Source organism: Pelodiscus sinensis, chromosome 27, assembly GCF_052426305.1.
Source record: "Pelodiscus sinensis isolate ZL-2025 chromosome 27, ASM5242630v1, whole genome shotgun sequence".
Taxonomy (NCBI): domain Eukaryota; kingdom Metazoa; phylum Chordata; order Testudines; family Trionychidae; genus Pelodiscus; species Pelodiscus sinensis.
The window spans coordinates 10,360,647-10,376,560 of record NC_143078.1 but is presented as its reverse complement, the minus strand read 5'-3'; the positions used below and the strand labels follow the sequence as shown (position 1 = coordinate 10,376,560).

At 48.2% G+C, this 15,914-nt stretch overlaps 1 protein-coding gene across 1 annotated transcript; it reads right to left on the bottom strand.

The window, feature by feature from the left end:
* Window positions 1–3,586: 3,586 nt before the first annotated feature.
* LOC102443428 (pepsin B-like) lies at window positions 3,587–14,563 on the bottom strand. Its single transcript, XM_006130415.4, has 9 exons — window positions 14,508–14,563; window positions 13,189–13,342; window positions 12,454–12,571; window positions 11,660–11,778; window positions 9,705–9,904; window positions 8,933–9,055; window positions 7,656–7,800; window positions 4,334–4,432; window positions 3,587–3,906 (listed from the first exon to the last, which is right to left on the bottom strand). Exons 1-9 carry the CDS (start codon window positions 14,561–14,563, stop codon window positions 3,754–3,756), a joined length of 1,167 nt encoding a protein of 388 aa, XP_006130477.3. The 3' UTR covers window positions 3,587–3,753.
* Window positions 14,564–15,914: the final 1,351 nt, after the last annotated feature.

Sequence of the window (15,914 nt, the reverse complement as noted above, 5' to 3'; positions counted from 1 at the left end):
GGCCAGACCCACTTCCTCAGATCAAATTGTAGAAGAAAATTGGCACAACCATATACACCAAAGGGATACAATAAAAAAAAGTGAACACATATAAAATTGACAAATCAGATTTTAGATTTGACACTTTACGAATGGGCCTTAACAAAGATGCTAACTACCTTACCCATCACAAAGATAGCTTCCCCAATTATCACCCCTAATATCATTATCTCATAGACACTAACCTCCCCCCCCTCACCCCTGCTCTGTTCTAAAATCTGATTTGTCAATTTTATATCTGTTCACTTTTTTTGATTGTATCCTTTGGTGTATATGGTCATGTCAATTTTCTTCCACTATTTGATCTGAGGAAGTGGGTCTGGCCCACAAAAGCTCATCATCTAATAAACCATCTTGTTAGTCTTTAAAGTGCTGCATAGTCCTGTCTTTTGTCTCTAGGAACAGGGTTATCATCTGCTCAGGCTGGGACTTAGGTGTCAATACACATGTGGAGCGAGTCACTGGGAATCACACATAGTGACACAGCCAGTTGGGAACACTGGGTTACAAAGCAGACAGCACCCCCACGACGTCACAGCATGTCTCAGTTTCCCTGGACACTGCAGCACTATCTGCATAAGGAGGGGGAGGCTGGAAATGACTCACTGTGGAAGTATAAACTTAAAAAAACAACAAATGGTCCGGTAGCACTTTATAGACTAACAAAACATGTTGATGGGATCATGAGCTTTCGTGGGCACAGCCCACGGCTTCAGATGACTGGAAGCATGTCAGTCTCTAACATCCTGAGGACCAGGTGACAGCGAATAATACCGTGGGCCTGGAAGCAGGACAAAGCAGGAGGCGGGGCTGCCTGGGGGGCTGTGAGCAGTGGCTGAGAGTGTGAAGGAGTTTTTCGTCTGGCTGCAGGAGAAGGGAGCCAGACCTAGGGCTCTGGGCTCCCCTTTCCCCAAGATGGATTGTACTGAATGCTCCTGGTTCCTGTAACAAGAAATCTGGGCTACGCTGTGTCTCTGGGAACCAACAAACCTTCTGTTCTACTTGCTGGAACTGGCTGCAGATGGGGGTGCAGGGCTTGGTGACACCCCCACACTCCATGACAGGTGATATTTTATTCATTCGTGATGGCTGGAGGCACACAACGTGGTTGCAATTAGTGTGATCAAAATCTGGGGCACACACATCTCAAATCCCGGACAGTATTAGCACTCTTGCAAGTTATGCTTTGGCACATTCAAATCCTCGGGCTAGTTTCTGAAGCACTTTCCTTTGCCAGTCTTCATACAAGAAGGTTTCCAATGCTCTGCTCCCTGTCCATACTGCCCATAGCAACACATACTCTTCAGCTTGACACCATAGGGGGACAAGATGCTCCCCACTGGCAAATAGATCTGAAGAAAGGGGCATTTGGAATTGAAACAAAGAAACCCAGCTCATAGTAAGTGGCCCGGCAAAATTCTAGACCTAAATGTGTTTCATTCCCTTCCTCTTCCCAAATACAGAGGCCCAGGGACATTTCTTAGTGGTAAAATGATGGTGGGGACACATTGGGTTTTCTTGCCTCTGTGAAAATTGTGAGTAAAGGTACCCCACTAGCAGCTGTGGAATCTTGCTGATTTGATGAGTCCTTTATGTCCATTTGTATTCAAGCCCTCAGGATTTGGGGTCACTGTGCTTTCTTTCCATAGACAGAATGGGCAGGAAAAGCAACATTTACAGACAGACTCCCAAAGCACCTAAACCATATATAGAACACACTACTAAAATGCAGCTGCTTTTGGGGTAGATGGCAGCAGCTAATTAGCACAGAACACTGTATACAGCTGTGAGGAAAGAGGATGTTGTGACCAAGAGGTAGTGGTTAATGAACTGGGCTGGGACTCAGGAGTCTTTTTATTGCTCCAGTTCTGCTGCTAACCTGCTGTATAAATCACTGCGCCTCAGTTTCCCCTCCCACCATTTGAATATTTAGATGGCGAGATTTTGGGGGCAGGGATTGTCTCTTACATGTCCATACAGAACCTAGCACAGTAAGACCTCCATTTCAAATGAGGCCTCTAGATGCTGCTGTGATATAAATATTAAATAATAATAAGCAAGTTCTCCAGGGTCAATCCTTAACCTTACAAAAGTGCTCTGGACTCCAATAACCATGAATTACAAAGTCTCATCCAATGGACTCTCAGACACAGTAACACACAAATAATAAAAGGGCTGCATTGCATCTTCCTGCATTTTCTGTTCTGTTCTACACAGGTTCTTATATTGTGCTTATCATCATTGTATCAGAGCGCCTTCCAGTGCAGGCTGAATCTCTCTAGGCCAGCACTCTCTGGTCCAGCAACATCCGTGGTCCGACATGGTTTTAGTTAGCTGGATGTTCACTTATCACAGGTATGGCCAAGTTTTCCAAAGTCCAATAAAATTTGTTTACAGCCACCAATCCTGGCTCTCAGTGTTCTGTGCTGTTATTTTGCTCTAATTTACTCCTAAAATGTCTTCTAAGAGCCCACTAAGCAGTGGAAGTGTGGGTAATGGTGCTAGATAATATTGACCTCCCTGATCTGGCATATTCTCTGGTCCCGAGGGTGCCGGACTAGAGAGGTTCAGCCATTATCACAATAAGCCACAGCATACTCTAGACATACAGAGCAGGATCTAATCTCTCTCACGCTCTCCTGCCAAAATGCCCCTTCTCCAATGGCAGCCAAAGGCCAATTTGCAAAGGCAGCATTAGCGGGCAGTGCAGCCTCTGGTGGATGACAGGGTTTCAGGGGACAGTTCCCCCCTCCCCTTCAGCTTCATCCCCCACTTATCCTGAATCCTCAGGCAGCTTCTCAGTGTTGTCTACTTCTGCCTGTCTGTGCCGCACCTCTGATCCCATTGAACTCAATGGCAGAACTCCCACAGACTTCCATGGTAGCCAGGTTTGTCTGTAGTTTCTTCTGGCCCATCACCTCTTTAAGACTGAGCTTGTGTGTTTGTGTCAGGCTCAGCAGGGGTAAAGGCAAAGCAGTAACAAATCTCAGGCAGCACTTTAGCAACTTAAGTGCAGTCATAGGAAATCAGGGACTCCCTGTGCTATTCCACTCTGGCTAAGAACACAACCAGAGCCTCAGGGCAGCCATGCAACGGTAATGGCATGTAAATACAGAGCGTATTAAGTAGCATATTGGGACTCTACCTCCTCCACAACAGCCACATCGGAGAATCTCAAAGCCTACTACAAACCTCACATCCCCTTTGTCTGCTAGTCAAGAATCAGCGTCTCTATTACCGCTGTACAAAGAATGGCCATCCCATGCTGCAGAAGAGTTTGCTATTTTGAAATTTGATTCCTAATAGGAACACATGGAGGGGGGTTTATCCATTGCTGTCAATGGTGGCTACTACGTGCTTAGCTTTTTTGAAGTTGAGGCCGTAATGGGTCCCGGAGAGGTTAATTTCCTCCTCAACACTTGAATAGCAATTGGTGTGTGCCAATGAGGTTGTGATACCGCAAGTAAACAGCTGGGCTCAATCTTCACTCAACCGACAACAAAAAAGAGGCAACAGAAAACAATTTGACTCTTTGCTGTTTATTCGCAACAATACATGTGGAGAGCATGGATACGCAAGCCAGAGGTAAGCTGAGGCTGTATGCAAGGCACAGTAAGAATTACACAGTCTATGTCTGATTCCAACAGTGTCCAGGAGAGAAGATTTAGACCAGAAAGGGAATGTTTTCGCCAGTTCTGGTGAGGCCTCGTTTAACTAGGCAGCTAGGGCTAAGCCCACTTGGTTGTTGGCCATATCAAAGACAGAATAATATTCCCTAAGGAAGATGTTACCCATGATCCAGAGCGGCTGCCCATTCTGAGAGGGTTCGTAAGTGACCTCAATTCCAAGAGTGCAGTAGCCATTGTTCTGTAAGAAAGAAAAAGAGATAGCCAGGATGGGCAGGAATGGGGCGTCTGGCATTGGCCACTATCAGCAGACAGGACACTGGCTAGATAGACCTTTGGTCTAACCCAGCATGGCCGTTCTTATGTCCTTATCACGTGTCTCTGGAGCTGTCGTTTCAACAGCCCGAGGGTTGTGTCAGCTGCACAGTGGACTTTTTGGGAGCTTTGCACTGGTTTGGATGGGAGCAGGAGCAGGCCCCGTAAGCTTGCATGATTGGAATGCGAATTGTGTTGAGCGCTGCTAGGAATGACAGGCACACAGAACTGCAGTGGGAAAAGGAGGAGGTCTCTGCTTCAGTACAGAAGCTCTGACTCCTGACTGTGGACCCGGGCCTGGCTCCTTGTCTCTGTAAGAGAAAAGTTGGTTCGGACTTTAAAGTAATACATACATTGAGGACGTAGACGGAGGGGGGCAGCGGGAACTGGGATCCATTGATGACGAAGGTGATGGTCGGCATGTTTGAGATGTTGCTGCAATCAGCCACGTACTGAGGAAGAAAAGAACAAGAGGTGATTAAGCCAGTACCAACTTAGAACAGGGGCTTTTCTCAACAGAGGAGAATGGCTACTGTAAAGTATCTACTGTTCCACCAAACTGGGGTGAGCTAAAGCTGGGAGATGCGTCTTGCTGAAAAATGCAGTTTCAGGTGGACCAAGATTGTTTGCACCCTTGATCTGATGGTTTCAACTGGGGAAAGATTTTCAGGGCCAGGAAACAACGTATGAATGTTCACACGTGTTCCCTCTTTGTAGCCTTTAGCCCCATGGAGAGGGCTCTTCCCTAGGAGGTAGGAAACCTACATTCAAACTCCATCCTCTAGCAGGGACTTGAACTTAGATCTTCCTTATACCAAGTAAGTGCTCTAACCACTGGCATATCACTCTGTCTCACTTAGCAAAGCTGTTCCTCTTCAACAGGACAGTCAGGTAGAGAATGATTTAAAGTCACACCTCTTACCACCAGAACGAGGGTCCTGTTCACTCGTTCACATTCACTTTCTCTTTGGCGCTATAAGCATTTAAACGTGTGGAACAGCATCAACAGAAGCAATTGAGAGCAAACCCAGTCCTGTAGGCCAGGGACTTGATTCACCACCTGTCAAGGTTGTTCTCCATTCTGACACTTTGATTGCAGAAGCTGGGGGTCCACAAGACATTTTAAAATACCCTACCACTAAAGGCTTCTGCTCAAAAACTGCCCAAGGTCCTAGATTCCCTGACCTCAGGTGGTACGCTGCCATCACCCAAATGCAAGAACTCTTTTGAGAACCCAGGGAGACACATTTGGGAATTTCTTCCTGTGGGGTAATGCCAGGCTCTTTAATCCTTCCTCAGAAGGGAGCTTGAAAACAAACTGTAATTTCTTAATAGCTGACCTTTCAGTCTCAGGCACAGGCACATAGAACCTCCTGCCTTCTACAACACAGGAATCAGATCATTGTCTTAAAAAGCTGATTTTCTTAACAAAAAAAAGATGACATACTTAAAGAAGTATACTAGGTTGCTAGGTGCTACAGAGCTACTGAAAAAGGCAGATTAAAAATACAGAGAATTGCTTCCCTGGGATTCAGTTTAAAATTTACAATGTACAGGGTGCGGGAGGGTGAGGTACACGGGTACAGCACAGAGGAGTCCAACAAACCCAAAAATAAAGAAAATAACCTGATCACATCTAACTAAACATTCCTTGTTCTACTCATATACCTGTTGTTCCAATGGTTAGTCCTTCCCAAGGCATGGATATCACTGAACTTTCCATGCCTTGCTCCTGGCTTAACTCATATCTCCAGCGCAGATCTGCTCCCACAAAAGACTACAACAAGATGATCCTGTTTTTCAGTTTAAAAACTCATACTCTCTCTTCGTTGGCTCTTCTGGCTTCCTGCCAACACTTCCTAGAGACTGTGACTGGTCAGGATGTCCAGAAAAGGATATCACCCTTCTCATCCATCATATCCCCATACTAAACTAGCCTCAGTTAGCCTTGAGTGAAACTCAGGCATTTCATCACTAAAACCAAGGAAAAATTGCTCCTGTGCTATGAAGACACTCCCCCCTTCAGGAATGCGCCTAACAAGAGTTATAATATGAGGGGCTGTAAAGCAGAGACACCTGGGCACTGGGAAGTTTTAGGAGGGTATAGAAAGACCCCCAACAAACGGTAAAATAAATAAGATAAGCTCTAACCAGGAAATTCATGCTGAGCACTAGCACAAAGAAGGCCATAAATAAGTTACAATTCAAGCATGAAAGAAAAAGCATAAAAAAGAGTTGAGTAGGGAGAGGAAACCTAGGTACTAGTGTACGATGGTGTTACTTAGGGGTATCAAATAATGTGATAGGTATAGTGGAGTTTAAGGAGGTTGCTAGATTTACCCATGTAAATGAATATAAAGCAGGCCTCTTTGGGGACCATGTATGGAGCTAGACGTCTGAGCTGTCTGCATAACGGTGATGTGCAGCGGCATCACCGGCACCCCCAGGCAAGTGAATCCTGACTGGGTGAAGTTTGTCTATATATTGGGAGTGCTGAGCATAAGCCATGTGCTTGGCATATGTGTTTGTGTGTGTGTGTTGCTAATAAACAGAGGTGTAGAGCACCGTTGTGAAAGGTTCTTTCAGTGGGAAAAGACCTCACAGACCCATTTGGTTCTGAGCCCTGGGGATAAGGGCAGGTATTTAAATTGACCAGGTTGCCCTGAGGTGGGTACGGGTAGGAGCCTTTGGAAGGGGAAGGATGGGAGTCCCTAAATTAACCGAGTCACGCCTGGAGCCCTTGGTAGGGTATAGGCAGGGTGGCAGTGTTCCCTCTAAGCTGAGCACTTGGGCGGCCACCCAGAAGAGATTTAAATGCTGCCCAGCTGATGAGCAGAGCACCCTCAGCACCCACAGCACGTGTTTCTACTGGTGGTGCACATCCACACATGCCTTGGTGCACATAAAGTTTATTCCACACACATATAAAAAATATTAGAGGGAACATTGCTGGAGTGCCTTCGATTTTTGCAGGTAAGAGCCTGCCCTGGTGGTTAGCACCTCCCCTAGAAGAGAGGAAGATCTGAATTCAAGTCCCTGCTCTAGAGCAGCAATTCAGCCCCATGAGGTTATCAGTTAGGAAGGGGAAACACTCACACAAGAGTTGAGGGCCTGACATACACTTTCCAATCTGCTGAAAAACTACAAACCTTTGTGGAACAAAACCAAATGTTACCCCTGAATGTTTGGTTTGCTGGACAAATGGCAGAGTCTAGTAGAAGCCGTTCTGTAGCGCTCTGCCATAAGACAGGCGGCAGTTCCTCAGCCTCACCCATCTTCTCCTGCCAGCCACAATAGTATCCCCATACTGCCTGCTTCAGTGCTCATGCTGACTTTACCCCACCCCGACTCTTCAGTGTGTGTCAGACAATATAGCTCCAGCACTACACCTGTTTACAACAATTAATGACCTTGCCAACTGACTTCACCAGAATTACTTCTGATTTCCACTGGGGAAAGGGAGAGCAGATGTTCCCTCCTCACACTCAAGGGAGACTTGATGTTCTGGAAATATAGACGGTGCTGCCACCAATTTTAAGATGCTGGCCCCAGAGCCCCTGTCTGATCACACAAAAGCCCGTCGTTCTCATCCTCTGATGTCTTGGATTCCCCGTGTCAGGCACTGCAAAATGTGGACATCCTCGGCAGTGTATCAAGACCTCCTGTTGCTCCTACCTCTCCGTTAGATTCCTGAGCCCCCACAGCCTCCAGGAAGTACCCCAAGTACTGCTGCGGGACGGTGAGCTGAAATGTCCCTGTGTCCACGATGCCCTGACAGCCTTGGCTGCACCAGCCAGTTGCCTGCTGTCCGATAACAAACCTAAGGGGGGGGAAATACAGGAAACTTCATGGTACAAATCTGTCAGACAAGAGAATGCCTCAGATGCAAGCTGAGCCAAGAGCAGCAAGGGGCAACCGAGGCTAGTAAGTGGGCTGTACGAGTGGCCTCCTTCTTCACAGGAGGCTGTAAGATTGTTGTAACCAAGACAGTATCCCGGGGTAGGGCAGTTGTGCTCACTGCAGTTGTGTGTCTGGAATTTGCGGGGGGTGCCGACTGAACCGTAGCAGCACTGTGATTGGCTGCAGAGGGAGCACACGGCTCTCCCCGTCAGTGTTGTGTGCAGCCAGCACGCCCCTCACTTCACGTGCCCTGGCTTTACGCGTGTGTCACTTTAGTAATAACAGTAGGAAAAACCTACGTGGAGAGAAACCAGCGGATTCTGGCAGCCCTGTGCATGAGCAATGGTGAACAAAATGTCTCCTGGGCCACACCTAGAACCCTGATGGGCTGCATGTGGCTCAGTGGCTACAGGTTGCCCATCACTGACCAAAACCACAAGGCTTCAGATACTCCATAACCTGCCATTCAGAGACCCTTATTCTATAGGGCCAAGCATTGCCACTGGCCCCGATTCAGGAGAGGACAGCAGCACGTGTTTAATTTTTAGGGTGTGTCTAATTCCATCTTTCTTCAGCAAAGCTCTTAATCTTTAAGCAGCTGCTGCTTAGGCATGTTTCAAGATAATGCTTATGATTCTTGCTGAATTGGGACCTATGATCGGACCTATCAGCTTTACTCGAACCACAATCATGGCTCTTTCTGGGTGGGTCTGAAATCCAGACCCAGCCTTTACCCTGAGCCATGTTCGGAGCTTGCGACTTCACTAATTACAGCCAGAAAGGCTGTATATGGACAATAAGGAGGAAAGGTACAAACCTACATTAGTAAGCATGTGTGTGTAACCACCACCAAACGGATTTGAACCTGGGACCGCTGGAGCTTAGTGTAGGAGCCTCTACAGCTTGAGCTAAAAGCCAGTTGGCTCTCAGCTTAGGCTGTAGAGCTTCCTTGTTCTTATCTCTCGCTGCAAGTGGTCCAAGTGCCACTCCATAGGACAGCGAACCACATCAGCTGTGTGGGTTACAGATACGTGTGCACAAAGAAAACTTACTCTTCAATACCAATCTTCCAGTAAACCTCTTGGATAACAGGGATCCAGGTAATCTGGCCAGAGAACAGCTGGGTGTCAATGCCTCCCAAGATGACTTCCCCTCCGTAATCATACGTGGGCTGGCTGGAAGCACAAATAATTAACATATCAGATAGGGATCAGATTTTACCCAGTGGGGAATAGGTTGTAAAACACATGTGGCTAGGGGAGGAGGGATGATAGGGTATGTCTAGACTACATGCCTCTGTCGCCAGAGGCATGTAGATTAGGCTACCCGGCATAGGGAAATGAAGCTGCAATTTAAATAATTGTGGTTTCCTTTGAATTTAAATGGCTGCCGCGCTCTGCCGACCAGCTGATGATCAGCTGTTTGTCGGCAGGTCGTGGCAGTCTAGACACGCCACGGTCAACAAAGAAGCCTTTGTCGACCGGTGCAGGTATGCCTCGTGAAACCAGGTTTACCTGCGCCAGTCGACAAAGGCTTCCTTGTCGACTGCGGCACATCTAGACTGCCCCGACCTGCCGACAAACAACTGATCATCAGCTGGTCGGCAGAGCGCAACAGCCATTTAAATTTAAACGAAGCCGCGATTATTTAAATAGCAGCTTTATTTCCTTATGCCGGGTAGCCTAATCTACATGCCTCTGGCGACAGAGGCATGTAGTCTAGACATACCCATAGACAGGAAGAAAACAGAATGGTGGGAGAGAGAAAAATAGAGACGTAGACAGAAAATACTTATGTTGGAGGAGAGGGGGAGAGAGATCTTACCGGGAGAAATAGAAACTGAAGATAAGCTCAGTAAGCTGGCCCTGCTTCACCAGTTCCTGCATAAGTGTGTTGTACCCTGGTAGGGCTACCGGAGGATAAGCCATTCCCAAAATCCCATCAAAGTAAGTATAGTAGAAGGGGTAGTTAGGTTCATTTTGACTCAGACCAAATTCCTGGTTTTCAACGACCATGTTCTGGATCTACAGGGGAAGAAAAGAACAGCTCTCACCGAGAATTTTACATGTAATCAGGGCAGCGAAAACATGTAACCATTTCTTTTCTCAATGGTTGCTGATGCTCAAGACATTCTGAGAAAGCACACTGCTAGGGTTAGGGGCTTATCTCTAAGCAGGTTCGCATATTTGATCTGGAGTGGGAGTCAGTTGAGGACATTTTCTCAATCAAAGGAGAAAATTGAAGTCCCAGCAAAATCAGGGGGGAAAAAAACTCGTAGCCACAGAGTTTGTGCCTAGTAATGATCAGTATAGCTAATGTTGTTCCTCACTGACTGATTAACTCAGGACTTGTCCACATGAAATAGCAGCACTAGTTTAACTTAAATCACTGATTAAACCAGTTCCGTTACACTGGATCAATAGGGGCTTTATGACACTTTGCTTAATGAAAGAAACCACTCTGAAGTTCAAGAAAAAGACACGGAAATGAAGCCACTCAAAACAATACAAAGGCATCCACACTGGGGTTTGCATGATTTAACTAAATTGGTTTAAATTCACATCTGAAAGTTAAAACTGGTGCAGGTTTCTCTTACTATGTTCTGTATTAACAGGGTCTAATGAACAACATAAAAATCAAATTTACAGAACCAAATTCACTGCTGGTGTCACAACACTGAAGCCAATGGAATGTAGCTCATGAAATGTCCTCAGATAAACGTCTCCCAGCCCAAGGCAGTTAAACTAGAAAGACGTATCATGTCTTCTTGCTTCCATGTGGGTCACAAGCCTTAGTAGGTTGCATTCAAGACAAGATATTACTAATCACAACCCCTCATGTTTCTAACCCCAAATGCCATCCGATGAGTCCAGAGACATCCCTCTAATGCAGTGGCTCTCAAAGTGGGGTCCACGGACCTCTGACCATCTTGCAGGTGGGCCACAGGCCTGGAGCTCTGCCCCACGCCTGCAGTGGGGAGCCTGCCCCCCACTCCCCACATGAGGTTGGAGCACCAGCGCTGGCTTCCCGCTGTGGGAGGACGAGGAGCCTGGCAGGGTAAATCCAGCTCATGAGGGCAGGGAGCGGCTCCATGCATTGCTGCTCCCCCTGCTCCCAAGTGGGGGAATGGCAGCACAGGAAACCACCCACCTGGAGGCTTTCCCTGCTGTTCCTATTGGCCAGATTCATGGCCAATAGAAGTGGCAAGAGGCGCAGAGCCAGGTAAGCATCCTCCATACCCCCAGCCTGCTCCTCCACCCTCCCTCCTGCCGATACCCCCCTCCTACACCCTCCCTCCTGCCGATACCCCCCTCCTACACCCTCCCTCCTGCCGATACCCCCCTCCTGCACCCTCCCTCCTGCCGATACCCCCCTCCTGCACCCTCCCTCCTGCCAAACCCCGCTCCTGCACTCTCCCTCCTACCAATACTCCGCTCCTACACCCTCCCTTCTGCCAAACCCCGCTCCTACACCCTCCCTCCTGCCAAACCCCACTCGTACACCCTCTCTCCTGCCGATACCCCGCTCTGCTGCACCCTCCCTCCTGCCGATACCCCACTCCTGCATCCTCCCTCCTGCCCAAAACCCTGCTCCTACACCCTCTCTCCCAACCAGACCCCACACCTCCAACACCTTCTGCAGCCATTTTGTCATCATGTGTGGTTGGCTGGTAGTCCACGGAAAGGTCTGCATTGAGCAGAGGGGGCCACACGCCAAAAAGTTTGAGGGCCACTACTCTAATGGCAACACAGGATGAGGATGGTGCAAATTTCACTTACCGTCACCGTGTCATAACCTAACACCACTTCCACGTCTCCAAACCCATAGGGCAGTGTGTAGGTTGTTCCAATGTTGGAAAAGGTGGATGATTGGTTGGGATTGAACCTTGCATGATTGGCTGCATTAAAAACAAGATTGCAATATCATGGCCAGTCACATTTGTGGCTGCAATGTGATTTAAGCCAGACTCATTCAAGTGCTTACAAAGTGGAGGCAGCGTTTTCCAACCACTAATGTCCCATGGAATGAAAGAAAAGTTAGCCCAAGAGTTCTTGTATGATAGAACAAAACACTGATATTAAGCCAGATAATATCAAACAAACTTTTTTTAATGCCCACTTTCATCAACCTATCTTGTACCTGGAACCATAACATTTAAGAATTATGGGCCAGATCCTCAACTGGTATAAATGTCAGTTTATGCCAGCTGAAAATCTGGGTCATAGTTATGGCATTTGTCATCACCCAGAATGACCGCTTAAACTTTACCATACACTCTGCAGTATTCTACAGTGCAGCATCACAGCTGTTAGAATGTTGGACGACTCCTTCAGAATACTGTAGTGCCTTTTTATATGGAAAAAGTGATCCATATTGTAAGCAGGGCTTAGAACAGAGCTGTAGAAGGAGACTAGCTGATCTCTTAGTCCGACATTTGTAAATACTGAGAGGATCTTTCTTGGTTTAGAAGATGCTGTGACTTCTTGCCTTCTTGGAATATGACTCTGCTTTTCAGGAGCAGTGCACACAGGATATGCATCTAAGGAATATTTAACAGCAGAGCAGTACTCACAGCAGGCCTGGGTCTGGCAGTACGTAGAGGGCACCCACAGGTTGGAGGAGCCGGTGTCGAAGAGAACCAGGAAGTTCTGGGGTGGAGTCCCAATGCTGATCTCTCCGAAGTAGTAGGTCTGCAGAGAGAGAAGATGGGTGGGCAGGGGGGTTTCGTTGGGCTGTTCATCATTTTCCACCATTTTGACTTCTCCAGTATCTTCCATTTGGAAATGTCAAAGGTCCTTCCAGTCCGTAAGGAATTAAGCTCCACAGGGCTGGTACAGTATTTTTCATACAGGAGAACTGATGTTTGGGGAAGAGTAGTGACAAACCCAGCAGCTCTGTTTCAGAGCCAGGAACAGAATGGTAACTTCTTGACTCCCAGACTTGTGCTAAAACCATAAGCCCAGTCCCTGGAGAAAACACACGATGTGTCCCAGGGAATACACAGCAAACACTTGGGAGAGAGAAAGTAGGAGGGGGGAAACAGGACAACCCAGACTCTACTGCTTTCCCAAATAGAAACAATACTGGAAGCCGGACTCGTGTGTTCGTTGGATTCCTTTAGTTTTTTCCATCCAAACCACTTGAAAATAGTTGTCTATTTCCATGGGCTGGAAAGAGAAATCAAAACATTGTACTGATTTGGGAAAACAGAAGCACACAAATTGACCAGGTAATAAGGAAGGAAAGAAGAGGAGCAAGGCCAGATAAAGAAAGAAGAGAGAGACGGAGAAAGAGCCTTATTACTCACGTCCAAGTAGTTGGCTATTGGTACATTAGCGACATTGTAATTATTGAAGTGGTACTTCCTTGCGGGATCAACTTTGGGATTCTTCAGGAAACTGTCCAGAACGCCTTTCTCTTTCATCAACTCTCGCATAGACTTTCCTTTCTTCAAAGTGACTCTGCATAGCACAAGAAGAGCTTAGGAAATGGTTTGCCCTTCCAAGCATCTCTCCACTCTGTAGCCTGCCACAAAGCTGTTCCTTCCTTCTCCAAGTACTTCTGACAGCTCAGTGTGTTACCGCCGGGAGACAAAGGAACTTACATTTCATACAAGTATTATGCGATCACAACTTGCCTCCCTGGGGGACCTCAAGGCAGGGCGGGTTGCGATAGGACAGTACCTGTAAGAAATGTAAGTGTGGGGTGGAGTGTTGGGATGTGGGGAGGTGCGGGCGTCAGGGCTGGGGGGTGGAACTGTGGGGGGAAGTTTCAGGAGTCAGGGCAGGGGGGGTGGGAGTGAGGGGGAGACTTTGTGGGAGTTCCAGGGGCCAGGTGACCTTACCCTGGTGGCTGGGTTCCTGCTGCCTCCACAAGGAAGCTGTGAGCTGACAGTGTGGAGGCACTGCTGCTGGGAAACCGGCAGCGGGGCGAGACACTCCCCAGCCTGCTGGCAACATGTACACCACAGACGGCACGTGCACTGCCTGGTGTCCCCTGAGGGGCAGCAAGACAGGTGCAAATGCACCAGGAGTCCAGTTGGGAGCACACACGCCTCCTCTACAATGTGCCCCCAAGCGGGTCCCTTTAGCCTGGCTGTGTGTGCCGGGTCGTCAGCCCCAGCCTGCAGCAGGAGCCCGGCTGGGAAGGAGCGTGCACCACAAGCCACGCCGCCCACCTGCCACAGCGGCGCTCCCCAGTCAGCTCTTGCCGGAGCGGCGCACTGGGGCTTATTTTCACCTCTGGTTCTCAGCCCAGGCAAGAACCACTGAGCCAAGGCAGAAATACAGTCGCAGACGTCATCGTAAGGGCCTGACTGAGTGGACACAGACACGCTGGCCTGTTTGTTTTCGAATCATAGAACCCTAGGGCCGGAAAAGCCCTCAGGAGTCACCGAGTCCAGCCCCCTGCCCGAGGCAGGACCAACCCCAACTCAATCATCCCAGCCAGGGCTTTGTCAAGCTGGGACTTAAACACCTTTAGGGATGGAGATTCCACCCCCTCCCTAGGCAACCCATTCCAGTGCTTCATCACCCTCCTAGGGAAATAGTTTTTCCTAATACTCAACCTAGACTTCCCTCGCGTAGCTACTTCTCTGCACAACATTATCTGGTCTAGCATACTCACTTCACCAGCCCGTCTGAGAGCTGGAGGCAAATCAGAGACAGGATGAACCACTTCATGGTGCTCGATTTCTCCCCCAAACAGCTCCTGAGCAGAACACACCTGAACGCCGCAGCAAAACACACCTGACTTTTATACCCTAGCCCTGCCCGCTGCTCCATTATCGGCTGGCACCCAAATTCCCATATCACTGCTCACCCACCATCAACACTTGGTGTATTTTATTCCTCCAGGAAGTTTGAAGACATTAATTTCTTTTGTCTGGGGGCTGAGATTGTAAAGCAATTAGCGCCTTGGACAGCCAGATCAAATGATTCAGATCTACACCAAGCAAACCTCCGCTCGCAACCAATGAAAGGTGTTGTCCAAATGTCAACACACTACAGCTTTATCTGTCTCCGTGGGGTAGCCGGGTTAGGCTGTAACTTAAAAACAGCTTTATCGGCTTCAAAACGTTCTTGCTAAAAACAAAGAAACATATGTCTGGCCGCAAGGAGTGGAAACTTGATACGGTTATCTCTTTTTGACCCTCCGGGTTAGGCAAAATTCAAAGCCTGGCTGATTGTTTTCCATAGAAGAAGAAAGCCATGTTGGAGTCAAGTATTTCCTGGATGCAGTCTGGTTCACTTACAAGGATGGTACAGCGTCCTGTTTCCCTGAAAACAGAAATCAGACATAAGGAGGCAGTTTCTTTTTCTCTCAGTTCCAAGCAGGGATTTCTCTACACTTCCCCCCCCCCCATGGGGGTATGCACCCCCTGAATTTCCCCAACACCACCCCAGTTTTGTGAACTATGGTGCCACACAGCCCATCTTCACCCTCACGGTCTCACCCCTCATCAGCTCTGATACCCCCCCAATTTCAATTCCTGGGGAGGCTACTGGTTCCAAGCCTTTTTCTAGCTAGTGCATAGCCCCAAAGTCTCAGTCGCTGTAGGCCGGCGGTGGGCAACCTGCCCTCTAAGATTCTGTGTGTGGTTCACGAGACAATTTTTTTTAACGGTTGCCCATGCACAGGATTGCCAGATTCTGCTGGTATTCGTCCGCATAGGGCTTTTTTTCTACAGTATCACAAAAGTGAGATGCACTCATAGGGCATGTGAAATGAGGGGTGTGCTGATTGCACACAACACTGACTGGGAGAGTCGTGTGCTCCTGCTGCATCCAAGCCCGGCGCTGCTAAGGTTCAATTGGTATTTCCCCCCCCCCCCCCACCAAATTTTAGGTATACGAGCACAGTGACCAAACCTACCCTGTCCTGGGAGACCATCTTGGTTACAACAGTCCACTAAGATGAAGGAAGCCACTTGTGCGGCCCACTCACTAGCTGTGGTCGCCCCTCACGGTTCTAGGCACCGTCTCGGAGCCACGCCTTCCCTGGTCTTTTCTGTATTTGTTTTTGTGGTATTCC

Bases quoted from the DNA above. Each gene is read 5' to 3' on its own strand.
- LOC102443428 (XM_006130415.4), bottom strand. From the start codon at position 14,563: ATGAAGTGGTTCATCCTGTCTCTGATTTGCCTCCAGCTCTCAGACGGG. The intron at 13,343-14,507 runs GTGAGTATGCTA...TGTGCTATGCAG, and splicing joins CTCTCAGACGGGCTGGTGAA to AGTCACTTTGAAGAAAGGAA. The intron at 4,433-7,655 runs GTAGGAGCAACA...TTTCTTCCTCAG, and splicing joins CTCAGGAATCTAACGGAGAG to TACGTGGCTGATTGCAGCAA.